The sequence below is a fragment of the Haliaeetus leucocephalus genome, unplaced genomic scaffold (assembly GCF_000737465.1).
Source record: "Haliaeetus leucocephalus isolate CR32 unplaced genomic scaffold, Haliaeetus_leucocephalus-4.0 Scaffold712, whole genome shotgun sequence".
Lineage (NCBI taxonomy): Eukaryota > Metazoa > Chordata > Aves > Accipitriformes > Accipitridae > Haliaeetus > Haliaeetus leucocephalus.
The window spans coordinates 2,912,803-2,935,242 of record NW_010973148.1 but is presented as its reverse complement, the minus strand read 5'-3'; the positions used below and the strand labels follow the sequence as shown (position 1 = coordinate 2,935,242).

The 22,440-nt window shown below is 41.6% G+C and overlaps 1 protein-coding gene across 1 annotated transcript in view; it reads right to left on the bottom strand.

Annotated features, from left to right (window-relative positions):
- DHRSX (dehydrogenase/reductase (SDR family) X-linked) overlaps positions 1-22,440 on the bottom strand; it is a 131,830-nt gene that overhangs the window by 11,390 nt on the left and 98,000 nt on the right. Inside the window, exon 5 of the mRNA XM_010580441.1 lies at positions 18,642-18,849. Within this exon, the coding sequence (XP_010578743.1) occupies positions 18,642-18,849 (208 nt within the window). The remainder of the gene's footprint in view (positions 1-18,641; positions 18,850-22,440) is intronic.

Sequence of the window (22,440 nt, the reverse complement as noted above, 5' to 3'; positions counted from 1 at the left end):
CTATAGTTATTTTATTGAAAGAATAGAAATAGGTGAGAGTGGCTCAGATTTTCTAATTCTATCTTTCTGACAGATACAGTAAACAGAATTAGTTAGTTCAAATCAGTAATTACAGATTATACGTCCTTGGTTTTGATGAGAAAAATGTGCCCAATAAGTTCAGGTATTTCTGTTTAAGTAATAAAACCCTTTAAAAATGACAGCTCTTCATTTTAATTAAACTCATATTTCATCTGGAAGCAGCTTGTAAAAAAAGTAAAGAAAAAAATTAGTCATCCTCTAAACAAAACTACCATTTCTCATTTTCTATCACAATAGATTGCTAAAGTCATGAAATCACAGATAGATTCTGAAACCATACAATTATGGAGCTGTCTACATAGCTTATCCTCTCAGTTACCCGACAGAAGTACTAAATTTAAAGGCAAAGGCTGCATTCAGTTGCAAATCGACATATCTGAATGCTTACTTACCCACCAGAATGAACCTGTTTTTAACAAAATAACTAAAAATGCAAATGCAAAGGAGGACAGAATCTGATTATTCAAATCAAGCTTTTTGTTTTGTAGACAGAAAGTGAGTTTAAGCTCTGTAACTTAAATCCCTTTGTTTAAATCAATCAACCCTGGGGCTCTTTACTGTTCGCCAAGGAACCTATCGATGGCTTAAATTCAGAAAAGCCCCAAAGAACATGCACAACTTTAGACAGGCAAATAGTACCATTGATTTCAACGAGATTAGTCATGTTTCTAAAATTATGTCAGACAAGATCTGAGGCATCATATCTTTTACCGCAGAGCTCATTATAGACAGAGAAAACATGTGAACTCTCAGCCACACAAATGCTTCCCAATGTCTGAAACGGAAGCAAAAAACTTCCATCTTGAACACAATTACTCGTGGGTTTAAACCCATCACATTTAATCAGCTAAATGCCTGAAAGAAGGGCAGGTTGGTATTCGTAGTGCAGAGGGGGATGTTAGCCTGGGGAGAGGTGATAAGGTTATTAATTTGCAAGGGGGCAGAGAGAGAAAAACAAAGATGGCAGTTCTTGCCAGTGGAACAGATGAAGGAAAGAAGGGAAGTGGGACATACTGAAGACTGTTAAGTACTAGTAAGTAGCAAGACCCAGATTTACTATCCACTGAAGTTGTTAATTTTAATATCCAGGCTTATTTCTAAGGTGTTTTGTAAACCTTCACTAAGGTAGCAGATGGAGCCATTAATTTGTGAAAATGATCGCCCCAGCAAAGGCCAGGACTGGATTTGGTGACAGATGTGGTCCTTCCCCTGCTCCTGTTTCCTTTGCTGGATGACAGGAGTCACAGCAGAAGTGTCATGTTGCTGTACAGGTAACACGGTATGCCCCAGTCCTGTGTGAATGACTAAACCAACTGTCCTGTCTTGTGTCACAGGAAGAATTGCTTCAAGTTCCAAAAATGAGATCCATAGTGAATGGTCAAATCTTATTACCTGAAGGAGGACAATGAAAAACTGGAAAGGAGAAAAACATTCAATCCCTCCCACAACCGAAGTCTATCCTTAATCTGCTATTAAAAAAAAAAAAAAAAATAAGTGGGGCAAGAATGTTAAAAATCCCAACAATCTTCCTGAAAATCTTCATATTCCTTTTATTTCATTCTCAGACAGCTCCTGTCTCTGCAGAGAGCGTCTGACTAGGGTTTTGATACTGGACTGATTAAGGGCATAGGTAGCTATGACCCAGAGACTTACACTTGCAGAACTATCAATAGCCAAAATAACACAGTGAGAATTAACCTTTTCTTTTTACTAAGTGCCCCAGGAGAGTTTCTGTTGCACTTGTATTCATAGGGCTTTTTGACTAAAAGGTTAGAGCAGTTGTTTAGAATGGGAAACAAATACTGTGAGGTTTTGTGGTTCAATAAATACATGTTACGGACTCATCTGGTGCTGAAATAATTCGCTTTGTTTAGGGAGCTTGTATTGAACTACAGTCTTTGGTAATGCCATTTTGCTACACACATCCGTTTGCCTTGAGAGTCCAATCAATGAACCCTCCCCACTCGCCCGCTCGCGATGATACACTGCAAACAGCGATGCTCCAGATGATTAAACTTCTGCTTCCTGGGAAAAATTCCAGTTGAATTAATGCAGACCTGTGCTGCGGTTTAGTAACTCCTTTTAACTCGTAAAAAATACAGGCTGAGGTCTGAGCAGAGGCTTGAACGCCAGCGCAGACCACCTGTCCCAGCCCTCCCCGCTGCCTCTCCCAGCCGCCCGGCAGCTTGCTTAAAATTCTGCTCTTCACCTGCAAGTCTGCACAGCTCTGCAGCCGCCTATTGTTATTTAATATGTACTTCACAGCGGAATTGAATTGTTCCAATCAAGATTAGGACTCCGTTTCTCTAGGTGGTATGCAAAGCACGCCTGCAGCCTAAACTTTCACCCATTTCTCCGCCTGCCCTTTCATCATGCCCCACGACAATCTCGCAGATAGTGCCAGCTCTTCTTCATTCCCTTTTCCTCCTAAATTCCTAAATGTCTCTTGCCAGACCCTCACTGCAACCTCACTGAGTGTGGCTCCTACATCAGCGTGCCCGTTGGGTCCGATCCCTTTCTGCAGCCCCCACGCCATGCAGAGGAGGGTCTCCTCGGGGGCTCAGGGCAGGAGGGTTCCCAGCCCAGCACTGACGCTCGCCCTCCTCGGATCACCCATCCGTGTCACCGAGCCCCTTCAGAAACCAAAGAGGGGCAGAGAGCAGCCTTCAGAGCGTGAGCTCTTGGGGCAGATGGCTCTTAACCATCTCTGGAGCAAAGAAAGGAGCCAGCGCAAGCCTTTTGATAGTAGAGAAAGAAAAGGGAAATATTAGGTGAAACGTCGTCAGTACCTTGACCCAGCCAAATCTGATGAAGGCGGAAGAAATGGTGCATCCACAAGCAGTGCCAAGCCCTTAGAGCAGGGCAGAAAACAAGGCTACTCTCGCAGGAAAATCGCAAGGGGCATCAAACCAGTGGTGTGAGAGCATGTTGCAGGGCTGCAGGGAAGGAGTGCAAGCGGGGCTGCTCTCGGGGCAGGGAGGCCAGCAGCATCAGCCACAATCCCTTCCCAGGACATGAGCCGCTCCTGCGGCTGGAGGGATGAGCTGCAAAGCTCCCTCCGCTCTGCAAATGTCTGCTGAGCTGATGTGGCGAGTTTTTAGTCCCTGAGCTCTGTAAGGGAGCAACAATTGAGAAGCAAGAGTTTCCCAAGCAGCACACTTTGAATATAAAAATAATCTAAATGTTTGGGGTTTATCAATTATATAAACTCCTTAGTGACCAAAACATAACTGATCTTTACTTTTAAATCTGTGTTCAATATAAGAGGATTACAATTGTTTGTGAACTTTGCAAACAATGGCTCGGGGAAAAAAAACCCTTAATTTGTATTTGTCTAATCCCTAATAGCTACTGACAGTCTGTGAAACAAATAGTTTTAATTATTTTCTCCTTGCTGAATCTCAGGTCTCATCATTTAATCAAAAAATAGCACATTACCCAAAATTGGGATTAAAAGGAGAGTCATACAGTAGGAAAAACAGGAAATTACATTAGCACCAAACAGAGACAAATATGTCCTTCTTATTGCAGCCCTGTCCTGAGACAGCAGAACATTTACAACTCCCCCATAAAAAAAAGAAAAAAGCCAGGGAAAAAAGTGCCATTAAGACTTTTTTCCATTTATCCTGAGACTTATGGCTTTTGAAAAATGTCAATGTGGTCTCTGCAATAAAAAAAATACTTTAAAAAGTCCTTTCGGTTATTAATGAACAATGTGCGGATCTTACACATTGGTGTAAAATAAGTGCTACTTATTTTTTATCGAAACTACTGATGCATGAAAATGACTGTAGAGCTAATCAATAGGTAATGACTATATTTCAGGAGTAATGCTCTCTTCAGAGGAAAAAAATGGCTGCAATTCACAAACAATTATTGACACCATGAAGTACATGAATCAATGCCCACAAGAGATCCGCACATTATTTAAAATTTCTTCAGCAATATTTGCCTTTGTTCCTTTGTCCCAGTGTAGTTTTTCCTGCCTGTAATACTGTTGAATATATTAAAGGTTAGTGTGAATATATTAAAGACACTAGAATAAAATGCAAAAGGTAGACTTCTGATGGATAAGTCTAACAGCCAGCCCTGGCATGACTCTTACCAGAGCACTGTAGCCACGGGACTTTGTGCAAAGCTCTTTCTTGCATAAGACGTTGTCACAAAATTATCAAGACCTCGCCTCTCACGGGCCCAGTAAAACCCTGCAGGACTTCAAATTTTTAAAGTCTTCCCAGTTTCTTTTTCAGTGTGCAATGCTTTACTGCTCAGCGTAACTGGAACTACGTGAGGTGGCCGGAGCTGGAGGTGGTGTGCCTCAATGCTCACTGAAGTCTCCCAGGGAGAAACATTTATCACTGGCTCCTAAAGTGAACTGATGAGTTCCCATTGGCCTAATTCTCTAAATATAGCTCTTTGCCTTGTTTTTATCGCCACCTCTGTGTAGAGCAAGGGAAAAGCATGAACTAGTCCAAGATACAAATCTGAATTCTTCTCTGTTAACACAGGGGAGAGAATAACCCATCCATTCTTCACTTGCATCAACAAATACCCAAGATGTACAGGGCAGTGAAGAAGTCAATTACCTCTGGCTCTCACATTTTTCTTTTTGAGTCACATGCGGCTTGAGGCGTGGCTGGCTTGTAGCCTGAAATGATGTACCTTTACTTGAGGTTTTAACTGCAAAACAGTCTGCTTACCCTAGAACAAACATCTGGTCTTTGCTTAGAAAACGAAGAGGCAACTTCATGCCTGCCATCAGAGCACAGCTACTCAAACATCTGACAACAGTCACCAGCAGAATCTGATAGGAGGGAGAGATTTTCAACAGAATAAATACCCTGCTGCAACTAGAAATAACCAGATTTGGGTGTCTTACTACAGTTCTGCAGAAGAAAGCAGCAGTATTTTTTAATCACTAATATAACAAAATGGAGAAAAGCGGTTTCATTCTTGAGAAATCAGGCAGATTCCTCTTCTAGTCTAAATTAATATTATGAAGAATTTACAAATAGCTGTAAATGACCACACCAGAAAAAAAAAACATAACCACAAAGAGAAATTGGAAGAGAAAATAGCACCGAGGTACACGTTCTTACAGAAAATGTTTCCCTAAGCAGAAATAGATGCCCGAGCCAAGTATGCTCTTTAACTCCTTCTCTGAAAATCTAAACTCATTTCAAAAAAGCTCACTCAGGGTTTTTTTCCCTTTTATTTAGGCGAGTATGAGAAAATACAAAATGAGACTGAAGATTTTCTCAGCATACACCTCATTTGCAAGTAATAGAGGGTTGCTCACACTCGTAAAGTTTGCTTTTGTAAAAATAAAATCTAGACAGTCCTCTGGCCTGCACTAACTGCTGCTACATTAAGTAAGTAGAAATATAACTATTTCAAAACTACAAAGTGTGAAGGAGGCTCAACGAAATGGACATGAGAATATAGCCCAGAATATATTGACATAATTTTAAAATAAACATAAAACCAGGTATTTATGGGGTGAGGAGCAAGAAAGGAAGCTGCTATCCCAAAGCTTGTGCGCCTGAGCACACTGCCCTGCCGGCTCTTGGTTTTCCCATTTAATTTAGAGAAAAGGTTACTATCATCTATCATGTTCCACAGGTTGTCAGAAAAGCCAGCCCTACGTATTTTATCATTAAGAAGCCCCACTGAAGAGGTGTTTTAAATGCCTGTAATGGAGCTTAGCTGACTACTTGCCAGCTGCACCATAGCTCTGCCCTTTCTTCCAATTCAAAAGTATATTAACCAGAGGATAATTGCAGATGTTCTCATCTATAATCTACAGTGACAATAACAAACAGCAGATCAAATTAAAAGGATCTTGGAGGTTCCAAAATATTCAGTGATTTTTGTTAGAGCTATTTATCTATCTTTCCTAAAAATTCTTAGGTATTGCAGGTGACTGAAATTAGGAGTGAAAGAATATTATTTAAAACTACTTAATAATATACGTTTCACTCGCAAAGCTAGAGTAGGCTACATTTTTGTTTAGTATACAATTAAAAAGGAAATTATATTTTTATTAATATAATTTTGTACATGAAGATATTCTATACTTGAAGGTAAGTGATATTTTAACATTAAAATGTTAAAATGTCTCCACACATTTTAGCAAAGGGACTCCAAAACATGAAAGGTACACCAGGCTCCTGCATTTTAGATACATCTATTTTCTACGATAAAGGCACTTGTAACTATAGTAAGAAAATTCTTGCAAAAGCCTGTTAATAAAAACCTACTGTCAACAAAAATTTTACAGAAATATATGTTGACAGTGAAAATATGGAAAAACAAGAAATTAAGTTATATGCACTTACTTAACAAAAATACCTTCCACCTACAACACATGAAAATAAGGAATTTTTTATGCAATAAAGCTCTTTACATGAGGAAATACCTATTGGTACAAATGATCCACCAATGCAGTGTTTGTCACCAGAGAAACTATGCACTGTTTACTAATTCCTTGAAGTGGCAAAAACACATGCATCTCAGTGACATGATTCATAGACAGGTATTTCCATCATAAATATAAAAGAAACCCTACAGGCTGCTGACAGCAATGGAAGGTGAATGAGAGATTACTGAAATATAGCTAAATTGAGGGCAGCTTAAGAGACCTATGTTTCAGTTCACCACACCATTTATTTCTTGACAGTTCAAATTTTTGGTATAATCCAAAGGATTTATTTTTAAATCTAGACACCCATTCATATCAGAGGGCAAAGCTTTAACTCGGTAATTTGGAGCACTGACACATCTTAGCTATCATAATGGATCCATGATCAGTAGTTTGCAGCAGGTCTACTGCTTTGATTTGAAAGACCCACCCAAGAAAGACAGAGAACCCAGCTTTGCCCCTTCTAAAATACCACATCATGGTTCAAATAAAAAAGTCCACAAAAACTGAAAATAAAAAAAAAAAAAAAAAAGAAGGAAAATGCTTTTTTTTTTTCAAATTTTACAATGTGCAGTATAATTTCTCCATAAGAAAAATATGGCAAGTAGCAGTGAAAATACCAATCCAGGTGAGGCAGACCTGCCATCACAAAACAGGAACATAAGAATACCTTTCTTCCCCTCAGGCAAATTCCTGAACTAAACTCTCTGTTCTGGACATTTTAGGGATGGAAAACCTCATTATGCAAAGCCCCGCTAGTCTACTCTGGACACTGTCAGTTGGAGCTCCTAGCTGACTTCTAGCAGGGCTACAAGCCTCTCCAAAGTTAGTCATCTTGAAGGTACTTCAGATGCAAACCAGACAGTCAGGAAGGCCCAAGACGATGGCCTTGAGCTGCTTGTGGAAACACAGGGGAAGCCACGGTCTCTCGTACAAGTATCACGCGCTACCTGCTGCTGCCCCAGGCTGCCTGGCCTCTCTACTGGAAGGGGTCTCTTGAGCACGGACCAACTTCTGGAAGAATGCTGTGGTAACCCAGATTAGAGAGTAACAGGGTAGCTAGGCCAACTATCTCTATAGCTCCATTTTCAGTTTACTTTGGCCAATTTATTTTTTAATAGCATACACAGATTTCTTAACCAGGACAATAGAAGGTCCGATTCCCATTGAGGGCTCTTCAGTCTGACCCATAGCCCCATCTTCACTTTTCTCCTGTAAACAAGAGCCAGCACTGTTGGGAGCACAGCTCAATGCAGCTCACCAGCAAACTGGAAGAACTATTGTCTAGAAAGGCAAGAATGGAAACGAGTCCAAGAAGTGACACATCTTCACCAAAGGTTTTCCTAAAGAAGGATTTGTTGGGTACTCAACAAGTTCAAAATCAAAAAGAATGTTTTTGGGGAAATCTTCGCTTTTGGACCCTTATACTGGACTCCTTTTTTTCTCTTCAGCATGGGTGCAAAACAGATAAACCTGAGGAAAAAAAAAAATTATTCTAAATACAAAAGGAATTCCAAAGGAACAGGGAACTGCAGGGACCTCTCGGGACACCTCTGATCTCCTCATATTGCAGATATCCTATCAGCTGATCTTCTCAATAAACCTGTTTAAACTCCATCTTAAAAACAACAGTTTTCTTATAGCTACCACTCTGCAGAAGCCTTTTCCAGAGTCTGATTCCAATGATTAGAAACAAGTTTCTTACTTCTTTCTTCTTATTTCTTTCTCATTTCTCAAGGTAAATACATTTCCAGTCAGCTTGCTTCAATTCATTCTTGTCTTGACAAAATTATTTCCTTAAAAGCAACCTCACTCCTGTTTATTTTGATTAAAGGCTATTGCTAGATATCATGATATAACTTGACAATAAAGAGAAAAAAAAAAGAAGTTGTTGCCTAGAGCTTCTGCAGAGTCAAACTGAAATCAACACACAAAAGATGTGTTGTCTTTATGGTAACAGTGACAGCGCTGGTACCATCCTTGAGCGGGATGGTACCTGCTCCTATCTATAAAGCCTAACGACGCTAATGCTGCAAATGCTTTCTTTCCAACCAGAAGAGCATGGGACAGATTCTGCATCACATGTATGAGTGCTGCTTCTGAGCACTGGAGGTACTTTATAATCCCCTTGGCTCCTCTGAGTAAACTGTTGTGTAGTGACCTGGAGATGACAAATCCAGGTACCTTAGCACAAACACATTTTATATTTTATCACTTTTTCAAAAGGCTGGAAATAGATGACTCATCTGCCTTTGACCCAGTGCTGTGCAGAGTGGGTTGAAACTCTCACAGGAGAAGCTATACAGCCAACGTACTGGGTGATGGATATATTTTGCAGTGAAAACAGTGTTTCATATGAAACAGGCTTGCCCCAATACAAGGGGAAAAAACCCACCACACCACCAAAACCAAAACTGAGCACTAAGTGTATATAAAATAGTATTAACAGGGCAATTATATTTAGAAAAAAAGACTATGTAAAACTTGGCTTCCTGCCTTCCAGATCTGCTTGTTGAATGGATTTCAAGCAACATCAGCTGAATCTAGTATTATAAACATTTGAAGTACTTACTACCTCTGGAGACCTGCCGGCCCTCTAAAGCGATTAGGGTTCGGTGTATCTGTGCCAGCCTTAATCCACTTCCCCAGATAATAGGCATATAAAATAGGACACATGTGCCACAAACCTAAACCAGGCAAGAAATATAAAGGGCCAGCCCCAGATCAAGGAGAACCTCTAAGGAGCAGGATCAGACATGTAAAATGCTTTACATAAGGACAGGACTTCCACGGAGAGGATGTGAAGTCAGACCAGATAATCCTTGCTATAAGCATACACAATAAGACTGGGACCCAGACGATTTTAGGTTTGGGCATGATTTACTTGTTTAGCAGGTTCCGATCAGCTACACTTGTGCAAAGCCACTGACAAAGTACCAAAACTTCATGATGATGGAAGTCATCATTTTATATGTAAAGGAAAATGGGGACCTAAGTTGTCATTACCAGTCATGATGTATCAGAGTGTTGATAACTGAACTCCTCTCTGAGAAATGACCAAGCTGCATGCACAGCTGGAGCAGTCATAAAAATAACCTTTGTACCTGGACAATGTACAACCCTGACAGAAAAAACAAGCATGCTGCCCCATAGTGCCTTTTCTACATTCATTTTTAGAACGGAGCCACCTGTCAAAATATACTCATAGCGTGTAATTTTATTTTCAACACTCCGAGCTCCAAAAACAATGGGACAGCTTTCCTCTCTCTCCATTTTTAATCATCTTAGGATAGTATGCGACAAGTGGCAGACGCTGTGGAAGACTGCATTTTGCATCTCAAGAGCTTGGCAGGAAAAAATATTAAATAAGTCAATCAATACCGCTCTTCCTGAGACACATTCAGCCTCAGCACACAGCTGCCTGCTGCAGGGATGGAAGGCAGCTGGAGAGGCACTGCACAACGCCGCTCCCGGCAAAGCTGTGGGAACACAGGGCGGCCAGGCACAGGGCACCAACTGGCCCCTGCTCTTCATTCAAAAAGTAACATTTATGCTAAATTGGACAAACTAGTAATAAGACAGTAAGTTAAGCTTGTAAGTTGGTGGTGGCTAGCTCCAAGACTTTGGTGAGCAATTAAGAGACATTGGGAGCAACTCATTTTTTCAGACTGCCTGACCCTAGGACCAGCAGCAGCATCTCCTTCCTATTCCAGGGACTGAAAAGTAGGTCAGCATGATGGGGCCAAACAAATACCACTACAAATCCCATCCCTGATAAGCTGTCCAAGTTCATTCTTGTTTTATTGCACATTGCTCAGGTTTCATCCAAATCCTCTTCTGCATATGTTCTGTATTCCCCACAGAGCGCCTGGTCTGTGGTGACATAACTCCTGTGGTTACTTCCCCTTCCAGCACCGAGATGGCAACAACCGAATGTAGTCATTTGCCCTGAAGAGACTCACAGAACCAACTTAAAGAGAATGTTTAAATATGTAATAACGTATAGAAACCACTAACTCTGGACAGATTGTATTAATGACTTGTGTTTGTGCCAGTTCTAGGATCAAGTTCCTTCTAGAAAAATGGGGGCTAGAGCCACTGCACCAAAATCCCATATATTTAGCTGAGAACATAATGAGAACAAAATGAACTATGTGAACTACATCTTGCAGTATCTCAGTACCCTTTCTAAAATGCAAACATGAATGTTTGAGGCTGGCAATCATAACTGTTATAGTCATTACTAAAGCCAGAGTTATTCAACTGACTTCTGAATTGAAACTTTTAAAAACTCACAAATTGGGTGTTGGATGATACTGGTATTTTAAAAAAATGTATTTGCTGTTTCCAGTTCTTCCTCAAACAGTGGGTCGTGCTTGCTTTCCGTGGTTCTCTCTTGTTACATACATCACTATTACAAATATGTACAGGGAGTACACGTAACTACCCATGTAAATGCATGGCAATATCTATGTGATAAATAGTGGAGGCACACGATGGATTGCAAACATATATGAGAAATACATTTCAGAAGTAACTGGGATTTCCTCACCTGTGGCTGCCCACGAACACATTTCCCACTTATAGAGGAAATGGTCTGATAGTCCAACTACCTTAGAGCTGCCTTTTGAAAAACCAGCTTGATCTTGATTACAGATTACTTATGCCCCAGCTATGTCCACACACCTTTCCAGTTCCTACTCTCTCCTGTGCACATCCAAAAACATATTACCTTCAGTTCTTTACTAGCATTGCTGGTTTTTAAAATAACACAGATTTAATGTCCTCTGCCTTAGGATGGGATTCATCCTTTATACCTAACTTTATACCCTTATACAGGACAGACATCTACAGCTGAGCTAGTCACCAGAGGATCCCTTCATTGTTCACAGAGATAAACTGGCCCTAGAAGGACTTGACTCATCTGGCCAACTGCAGATATTTATCTTAGGATAAGACAGATCCAGTACTAGCAGTAACCATGAGGAGATCACTGGATGAACAGCTCTGATGCAGGCATTCATATTGCAGACATTTATGAACTAGAAGACCTGTCACCGGTAGCTTCCAGGCATAGATGCCTTAGATCACTGGAAAAGGGAATGTTTTCACTTTCTTGGCAGAACTTGGCATTTTCTCTCAACCTTTGAAAGCTCAGGATAACCATTAAAAATTGTGTCTATGTTGTTTATGGAAAAGTTTCCTTCCTCATTGAAAAGTTTTTCAGTCTTCTTGGATTACTGGTAGATTAAGGACTGTCACATTCAGAGAGGGGGGAAATGAGAGGCCGTAAATCTCCAAAACCTCCTAAAATTATTTTTTCTGTAGTGAGTAGGGGGCTTTAGGTGGTGGGGCTCTGCAATATAAATTTCATCAGCATTGTTTTGTTATGGATGCATTACTCACATGTAGCAAAACAATAAGGAATTTAGGTCGGTCATCCCCAGAGAAATATTAATTGATCTATAATGCCACCACACCTGGTGGCAAACTGTCTATGTATGTGTGTGTATATATATATATATATATATGAATATGCACTCCCACAATCTCTTCCTCCTCATCTCCTTATTTTAGCGATCTGATTCCAACCTGCTGCTTGCCTGTAAGCTCAATAGCAGGATTTTCCAAGGGAGGCTGGTGGTCTTTCTCCTTAACTCAGTGTTATGGCTCTTTCACACACAAGAGAGAAACTGCCTGTAACCCCTGTTCCTAGCCTTGCTGAATGGGTCGTTTTGGTGGGGCTGTGGTGGTCTCCTGTCTCCCTTGCTCTTTCCCTCTCTCGAAGTGGTATCTGAGAGATATGCTGACGACAAAGATTAGTGGCTGCCCTGTATTCTGCTGCCACTGGGTTCAAGTTTCCAACAGCGTTGTATTACCTGACCGAAAATGGAATTTTAACTACGTGGTGATGGAGGTAGAACTGCCCAGGCGCATGAGGGAGAATTACAGCAGTGTGCTGCTATAACCCTTAACTAAAAAGATTACAGATTGAAGGTGAAAGGCTAATGGTCTAGTTGGAATTTCAAGATTTTCTCTAATTCCCCAACCTTCCAACCTCTTTTTTGAGACCTTTACATTAGAGGCATTGGGGTTATCTTCTTCTAAGCTGACAGGAATCAGTACTGAGTCCCTGGCACGTGTTTGGTCCACAGCAAATTATCTTCCTCTTTTGTGTTTCCTCCACTTTCAACAAGTCTGACTGGGAATAGAATACCATACAAAGGTATTAACCAAATACATCAGAAAGTACTGCCAAGAAATGTTAGCAAGGAATAAATTCATTGATGGAAAATGTCTTTCCTAACTAACTCTGTGGGTTCTGAATATGAAAATAGTTACAGATTACAAGACGATAGGTGCTGATGTGCTAGCACTGGTTAGGCTCATATATTTTCACAATTTCTTAACTGTTTACTTACTCTCTCCCATTACAGCAATACAGAGACTATTTTTTTCACTCTTCTGGATACAAATTGGATTCCTTTCAGATAGAATGAAAGAATCTGCCTGAGCTGTCAAGTTAAATCAACAATCTTCTACCACACAGGAGCTAAGGCTAAACCCTTTCTTACACAGTACAAATACCTGTTTTCAGTGCTTCTGACCTGCCAGCAAAATGATATCACAACATTTCAGTTGCTTACCAGTCCAAAAGTTTCGCTCCAAAACTGTTTCACATAGGGCAAGCATAGGTTTTTACATAGTGCATAGTGTAGGTTTAACCTGTGGCTTTTTTAGACCATTTTCCAGGCTAAAAAAGGTCAATCCTGCAGGCAGCATTAGACATGAAGACAGTTTTCCTGTCCTGTGAACACTTCTGAAAGATGGAAGATAGTCTTCCCATTTCACATTGTCAGGAAAAAAAAGGAATGCTTTTCTCTTTTTAACCAAACAACTAAAACTGTGCGACAGGGCATGAGATGGATCTCTGACTGTGCACGCTGCTTCATTTTTCGCTTGCTCCATGGCTGTGTTTCGGCCTGTTCCAACTAGCACCATCCAAGAGGAAGCCTGGGTGTGGTTTGGGGATAGATCATGCCAGCAGCTGCTCCAAATAAGAGTTATAAACAAGAACTTCAATAGCCTTGACTCCATCTGATCCTCTCCAACACAATCCCACCAGTTTTGTGCTGTCCCGTACAGCATCCTTACCCCTTTGCATGCCATACAACAAGGCATGCAACAAAATCCTTCACTTTTCTGCCATCACAACACTCTCCAGCAACTCTCAACATGTCTCTTAAAATAAACATTTTGACTACTTAGACCTGAGAAAACATGCACAAAAACCCCAATATCTTGGGACACAGGGGAACAACAGATTCAGTGGAGAATAGGGTCCAATGCTATTTAGGTGTGCACCGAGAGTCAGCCTACTTTAGAGGGGTCTGATCCTAATTGGGACAGACACAAGAGACACCGTGCTCTGAAGCTTTCTTATTCAGTGGTTAGAATAAATAAAGCAGTCAAGCTAGATTCACAGACCCCGTAACAGGCAGGACCTGGGTGCCTACCCAAGTCCAGGGATTCACATGCAAAAATACCCAGATCACCAGGATTTGGGAGCTCAAAGGTGGATTGCTCATTAGCCTTCTCAGGTGAGTCCTTCCATCTTTCCCTCTAGAATTGTTCTATGGCTGTAGAAATAATCAAATATTTATTACATGGAAAAAAAGAAGCCCTATGGCTCTGAAGCTTAAACCCCTGTACCAATGTGTACAAAAATGGGATTTGTTTAAAGAGCAGAATTACTGGAATAAAATACACTGTTTCCTTCTCTCTGATTTTGACCAGAATCCTACTTTTGATCTGAAAAGTCTTTTGCAAAAATTAACTGCAAATGACATATTTCTGCAAGGAGTTTTCGTTTTGTGAGAAAATTCCAGACTAGCTTTACGTGAGGACCACACACCACACGGACGGAAGATGTTGATGCTGATGAATTGCTGCTTTCAGCTGTAGAATTTAATTATTCTTGTTCTCTACAGCTGGCGTTATTGTGTTGTGATGTGTTTGTCTTCTGACACCTCGGGGGGGGAGGATGAAATGAATTTTCTACATTCACAGTGCCAAAGGGACAGTTAGAATAAGAAATGCTGCAATAAGACCTGCATGACTGTGTCCTCTGGCATGAATGATGAATCCACGTTCTCTAGATCTTGTTTTCTAGCAGCATTTACGGACTGGAAGCATTTCTTTAAAAATGTTACAGGAAAATTACACTAAAGTTAAGCCTATTTTGACAGAGGAAAGAAATGAACTAGTTTATATTGGCTGATTTCTAGCCTGTGTTGCTGAAGCCTCTCCCTTCACTTTTACAGGCCGGCGGGGTCACTAGTCCGACTCATTTTCAGTTTGTCAGTCAATAATCACTTACATGGCACTATGTCTTTGGAAATGACAGCTGAGACAAGATCTGATGCGCAGTCTTCCTTCCACAATGCCTTCCTAAATACCAGTCTGAGGCAGCTGAAAGGACCGAATACTCTATATCTGATAATGACACGTTCACCAAGCTTGTCATAAAGGTTTGGGGAAGTTTACAACACTGCTATGTGGGAAATGTCTCTACTTCAATGACATAACGAAGTCGTATGGAGCAGAACAGTCCCTACCATTGCACATTAATGAGAATCAACATTTTTTTTCTGCTCTAAGGCATTTTAATTGTACCACAGGCAGAGGCCATCTGGCTTAAGAATGAATATTCAGTATACGTAGCAGAAGCAGAAATACTTGAGAGGGAAATGGTACCTTCCTGGCTTCCAGCTTGGACAGTACCTGTCACTAAAACTGGTGTGTTGTACAGTTGGCTAAGTTGCAATTTGATGCCTGACAAATGTCTTTTTAGGCTATTATGATCTTATTAATTAGTTTTTGCTTACGAGTTTGGACTTCTTCAAAAAGAAGATCACTTTATGTTAAAAATTCCTAAGGGACACCATACTTCACTGCACTTTGCAGAGGACTGTGACAGCTCATCAGCTTTTATTTACTGAGAAGTCATAGGGGTAGAAATCAATTTTTTATTTTTTTTTAGGAATAAATACAATTTCTCTCTTGTGTGTGACAGGTGCAATCCCTGTTTATTAATAATGTAGATAAAACATTTGAAAAATGGAAATTTAAAGAACAAGTACCACAGCAGACAATAACTTTCCTGGGAAAGAATCAAGCTGAGAACGAATGAAAACATCACTTCTGAAGGGCAAGCATTCGTTTCACAAATTTTCTGACTGTCACTGGATCCTTTAGCTTGGCCTATCTTACTTCTACAGGGGTGCCTCCCAAGGCAGCTAATTGGGGAAAAAAAACCCAAACTGATTCGGCAGTGATTTTTCTGAGCTACCTACGCAGACCAGAAGACAATGTTTCACAGTTCAGAGAAACTCAGGCTGTTAATACTTTGCTAAATTATGTGTACGTATCATGCTCTATTTACAAGACTGTAGGTTTATTTGTTTAAGTACCTAAATATCTTGAGGCAGCTCTGAGGCGGATGTTGAGCCGACAGTCTTGTCTGCCACGCTAAGCCGTTTCAAATGCGAGCAGCCCAGCGAGAGTGGGGGCCAGGCTGCAATCCCTAGGAGGTATTTGACTTGAATGCAACTGGGACCAGTGCTGGCAGAAATGCATTTAAAGGTAGTGGAGGCTCTGCCACAATATTTTGGAATTAAATCAAACAACATGTTGACTCGCTCCTGAGGGAATGTGATGTGATAAATCCGTGATGCATTTCCTCACCAGAGCTATCTGGGCTGTGCTGGCTGTCACGAGCGCCAGGTTGCAGTGGGTGAAGCAATTTCCTGCATGCGTTTAGAAAATGCTCCAGAATACTTCAGAGTGATTGATAAAAGTTAGTTGAGCCAATATGATTAGAGAGCTATCACCTTATTTCCACTGCATTACTGCCATAATCCTAGAAGGAAGATTCATATATGTGCACTCTGGACTGAAATTCCCAGGGAGAGGAAAACCATGACACCAACTATCAGTTAATATTATCAGACAACTGAATTTTCTTGTACTTGCTTTCTTACTTTTCTCAGGGGAAATTTACCCTAGTGCACAAGACCAACACAAGACCCACAAGACCCACCCAGGCTTGAATGCTGGATACTACAGCACTCAATACAGTGATAGTGAAATCACCAGGCAGGCTTTTAACGTGAGCTTGCCATGGAGCTAAACATTGCCTTGCGATGTAGTTCTGTTCTGCCAGAGCTGAACACGGCATACCTATGTGATGAAGTGCTCCTGAATGTGAGAAAGGAAGGCAAAGTCAATCCCGAATACATAAACGTATCTTAAGCAATAAGGAAAGAGAAGTCGGAGCTGTAACTCAGAAGTCTAAGGCAGGATGGGAAGAGTGATAGTAAGAGTTTTCCTCTCCTTTGGCTTATAGGAAAACCACAATGAGTGTTATATAAAAATGTGAAAAACTCAACCTCAATAACTGAAGCATTCAGTTATCCAAACCTGAAGTCATTCTGACTCAAAAAGCAATTGATATATTTGCTTTGCAGGCAGTACACACATCACACTTCCATGCAAGTCAGTATGTCTGTCCGTCACCTGTTGCAAGGCAGAATTCCTTTAGAACAGTACCTCATCCAAAGAATAGGAAGTGATCAGGAACTATTAGCGGCATTACTATTAGAGCTGTAAGTAGGAGACTCCCTCTTTGGATAAATCCAAACTAATTTTATGTGTGTTCAGTGACATCCCATTCGGTGTCTAAACATGGTCAGTATAATACAAAAATGTCTCCCTGGGCACACCAATAAAACCATATGGGATTGAGTGCTGTAAACAAGAGACTCAGTTCTCACTCTCAGACACAGAAATTTTGTCAGAATTTTGTGGCTCTAGAGGAAATGCTGAGCACAACCTAAACATCTACATGAAACTGTTATGTTAGCAAGGTGAAGTAAGTCCAATGAAAAAACACCACCAGCTGAGACTGATATTTAAAATGGCAATCACAAGAGGCAAAACAAGTTTAATATATACAGTCTGGCAAAGATGCATTCTGCTTCTTTAAGAATGCATTACATATTATGAGCATTCCTATTACAATTTTATTGCAATATTCAAGGTGTACTCAGAAGATACTATTAATTTTTTTAAATATGGGTTTATTTGTTTGCATCTTATTTTACAGCCACTCTTCCAGCCTCCAGTTTCATTTCTAAAATTAAAGCTAGTGATATTTCCATATCAAAGTTTAAAATTAATTTGCTTTGTGGGACATGCCCCTTGATCTAAAATACTTCATTTTAATTAGGACATTTAATTTTCTCTAATGGAATCAGGTTCCATTCACTTAATCCAAAACTACTTTCTGAAAGAGTTATAAGCAGTACATTTTCTCAGCACAAGTCCTCCTAAGGCTTGTCCGCGTGAGGAGATTGCACCTACGCAGCTAAACTGATTTCAGATTGATCTACTTACACCACTACAAAATGCTACTGAAGTTAAGCATAGCTGGGTCTGCCCCACTTCTGGATCGGTTTTATCAAACAGCTTTAAGTTTCCTAATGCAGACCAGGAATAGATAATAAAAAATCAGGTACCATTACAAGTACGTGTTAGGATGAAAAATCTAAATGAAAATTGTCCCACCTCCCAGAACACGAGCGTCTGGACCCGCACCACCCGGAGTATGGCCACTTCCCACCAGTTTTGTACAGCTTCCTCCTTCCTTTTGCCCTTTTCTCTAGAACATGTTGCATACATGTAGACCGTGCCAGATCATGCCTGCTTCTCATTACGAGGACGTACAAGACATTTCCGAGGAACACTTTGCATATTCTGGCTCTGTGTTAGGATGATGTTCTGCCCCCATGCATGCACAAAGGCACACGGATAGATCAGGGCAGAGATAATCAGTGCATGGGCACAGACAGTGAGAAGCATTCCCTTCCCTTACTGGGAGAGCTCGCTCTCTTCCTTTAAAGTAAGTGTTTGTTCTGGGGAACGTCTGTCTTTATCAACTTTGTACATCTCATCAGCACAGAGAAATGCAATAAATACCATACATTATGATAAACTCAGAAACACCTTCAGCTCCGTGCTGACTATCGCTCTTACGATGCAGGGGCAAGGCAACAAAATCATTTTAAAAACTGCATACCTTGAAAAATAGCCAGGCTGTCATCCATTTGGCCACTTTTACAACCCAAAAGACATGCTTGTAGAGCTCAGTATTCACTACTCCAGGGTCTACTACATTAGCAGTCACATGGCTTCCATTTGCAGTCAGAAGATGCTGTAGTCGATAGGTAAATAACACAAGGGCAAGTTTGCTTTGGGCATAGGCTCCATGGGGTGAATACGAACATCTGTATACAGGACAGAAAGAGAGAGGGAGAGGCACGTAAAAATAATCAGAAGGAAAACAGAATTGCACAAACATCAAATGTACTGCCTTTTGCAATATCCAGCAAACAAACAGCTATACATTGAGTCGCCAGAAGAAACAGCTTATCATTGGCAGGCGTGTTGTTTGCTGGAGTTCTGGTGATTATTCCGTCAGAAACCAAGTCTGATTTATGGTGGGGAAAAAAATTAAAATAAAATTACACGGCACCTGCCAGAATCTCTACATCCAACCATTTAAACCAGAAATGCTGAGGCACCAATCTCCAGGATATCATCACCTAGAGGCCCTCAAACTAGTCTCCCCTTCCTCATTGCCCTCTTCCCACACATACATACCCTATTCCCACCCAGTAAATCCATGCCTGATTATACTGCTCCTGGTTATTATTATTTGTATTGCAGCAGGACCTACTAGTTTCTGATGAAGGCTCTTGTGTTGGGCACAGTACAGATGAGTAAGGCAATCATTGCACCTGCCCCAGTGACACACCAGATTACGCACAGCTAAAGAGATGGATAAAAAGATGGGGCAAGGAGAGCAGCTGCAAGTGTAACCACAGTTATGCCATATACAGCCTGCAGAGCAAAGGCGGCTGGCTGGGTCTGTGCCAAACAGGAGGTGCGACGAAGGCACACAAATACCGGGAGTTACGGCAAAACATTACCTGTTGAGGCTCCTGTGCACCTCTCTCATCTGGGCGCTGAATCTGCCTTTCTTTCAAGTCAAACTTTCTAGGAGTTGCTGATTAGTTGGGTTTCACTGCATGCAGGCAGCAGTATTTTTTTTTTAAATAAGCAAGCTAGTTCCATGCAAATCAGCAGGTATGTCGCTTAAAATGCTCCTCCTGACTGGGGCCTCAGCACCACTTCCACAAATTCCTATGCCATGACAATTCACTCTTGTAATTACTACAGCCTCTCATCTAAACTTTTTTGTGCTTAGCAGAACCAAAGGTAATTCCAGGCATTACAGACAGCTCATAGGCAAAGCAGGCGGCAGCCTAAAGCAACGGGCTCCTGGGGGTAGCAGAACAGCTCTGGTCCCGATCCCCTTTCCCTCTGCCAGAGCCTGGGGAAGCAGCAAAGCTCGCTGCTGGTGCTGATGCGGAGCCAGGGGTGCGGGTCGGTGGGGCAGCAGCTACTGCTGGTGGAGGGAGAGAGAAGGGAACCCATCCAGGAGCAGATCTCACTTTCCCAGCTCTCTCCTTCCCCCTAGTTGTTGTCCTGCCTCTGTCACAGCCGCAGCTCCAGCTCCAGCCTCTACACCTTCACCCTTAGTGCAGCAAATGTCCGGGCTGCTGATGCTCCTGCTCTGCTGAAAAGCCTGCCTTTGGTTTTCTGTGGTTGCTACTACATGCAAGGTTTTTATTTTGAATGAATAGCAAATATGTCTCAGAGTTCTTTTTGTTATCTCATTCTCATTGAATACCTTACTTATAATATCCTGTACGCTTCACCACAGAAAGCCCCGGATGCTAGCAAACAGGCTGGCTCTCTGCAGAGGTGTAAGGCTACTGAAGCAATTTAACTGGTCATGTTATCTGAATGGACTCAGAAACCTGGAGACACAATGGTAAATCGTACAGCTCAGCTACAGGAAGTAAAAGACAATAATACTGCATCTCCAGTGCATCTCTTTTTTTTTCTTCTTCTTTTTTTTTTTTCCTCTGCTGGATTCTTGTTCAAGCAAATCACAAACAGGCTACAAAAGCATTGTATAAATTGAGAGAGAATAAAAAAGGACAGCTGATCATAAACAGCCCTTGTACAAACCAACGGCCCGAACTGTAATGTGCTGGATAACGTAGCTCCATCATCATAAAGATATCACCTGCGCCTCAGGGTAAAATGGGCTATTTTAAGAATAAAGAACAATCACTGCATGAATATAAAAGTGACTCGGCATTAGTCAGGAAATTGCAGTTACATTTTAAATTCAGTAACGTCCGTGCTCTGATCTGAGACACTCAAAATGTCACCCTATGCTTCATGCATATTTCAACCCTTTTAACTTGAAGGACCAGATCCTCAGCCACTACGAGCCTCCCCTGCGCAGCCGTGCGGGGCAGAGCTCACGCCACCCATGGGAAGAAGCACTCATCCGAAGCTGCCTCCGGCAGCCAGCTGGCAGCCAACCCTGGCGCTTCTCCATCGGTGCCACCGTTCCCCCACCGGTGGAGAACGCAAGCTGAGGCACGGGACAAGCTTCCCGAGATGAATTAAGAGTGATCCCGTCTGGCAAGCGGCTCGCAGGGAAGCAGGGCTCGGGACTACCCTGACTTGTTCTGCCTGGGTCTAGTCTGGCCTTCAATAACCTTCAGATGCCAGGCAGGAGGACGGCGAACGCTCCCCATGACTTCTCATTCCCACATTTTGTGCGAGTGCTGTTTTGACTTACCTTGTGGCAACGAAGCATGAACTACAAGGGCCGGATCCTCAAAAGCCTTGTACTTTGCATAGATATCTATGTCAGAGAAACACGAGTGCTGAGAAGATATAAAAAGCTATCCAATCAGCGAGGAAGCCTTTTATATCACAGTGCAGAGATGCAAATGATTTGCAAGGCAGCGGGGAATCAGACTTCAATAACATACTATAGATATGAAGGATATAAAATTGGATACACAGAGCAGACACTTTTGGCAGAACCCCTGCAATGATTACCTGCTCTCTTCCCATTTTCTCTGTGTGTGCTTTTTGCTTTCCAGGAATCTGACATCAATGGACTACATAAGACAGAGGAATAACCTGTGACACAGAACTGACAAGGATTTTTGTTGAACAACTGTTTTCTCTGTGAGACCCCATCTTACTAGAATCGTGTTGTTTAAATGCCACGTTGGAAAAAAGATCAACACTGCTACTTGATTTCATTACATCCAGTCTTGACTTTATGCATCAGAAAAATAGGAGCACGTAGGCTCCTGTACCTGTACCATGATGGCATCTCCCAGGCACATACAGGTAGAATCACAGAATGGTCTCGGTTGGAAGGGACCTTAAAGATAACCTAGTTCCAACGCCCCTGCCATGGGCAGGGACACCTTCCACTAGACCAGGTTGCTCAAAGCCCCATCCAACCTGGCCTTGAACACTGCCAGGGATGGGGCAGCCACAGCCTCTCTGGGCAACCTGTGCCAGTGCCTCACCACCCTCACAGTGAAGAACTTCTTCATAATATCTAATCTAAGTCTACCCTCTTTCAGTTTAAAACCATAAAATATATTCCTCTTACACATGGAATTAAATTTAAAACCTATGCATCTAAATCTAGCCTGTCTTGGTGCTCTATGCTCTGTACATACGTTTTCTACACTGAATGAAAGTATAATTGTATACTAAATAAAATAATATTGACATTACGCATTTCTACATTGCTTTCTTTTTCTGAAGGCTCTAAAAGCTTTCTGAAATAAAAGCGCATACAAGAGGCCAACCAGCCTAAAGCAGAGCACAGCTTACCAGCAAACTGTGCTGGCACACCAGTGCACACGAGGTGCCTGCGACGCGTGGACCCTTGAGGACACAGGGTATCGATGCTTCACAGCAAG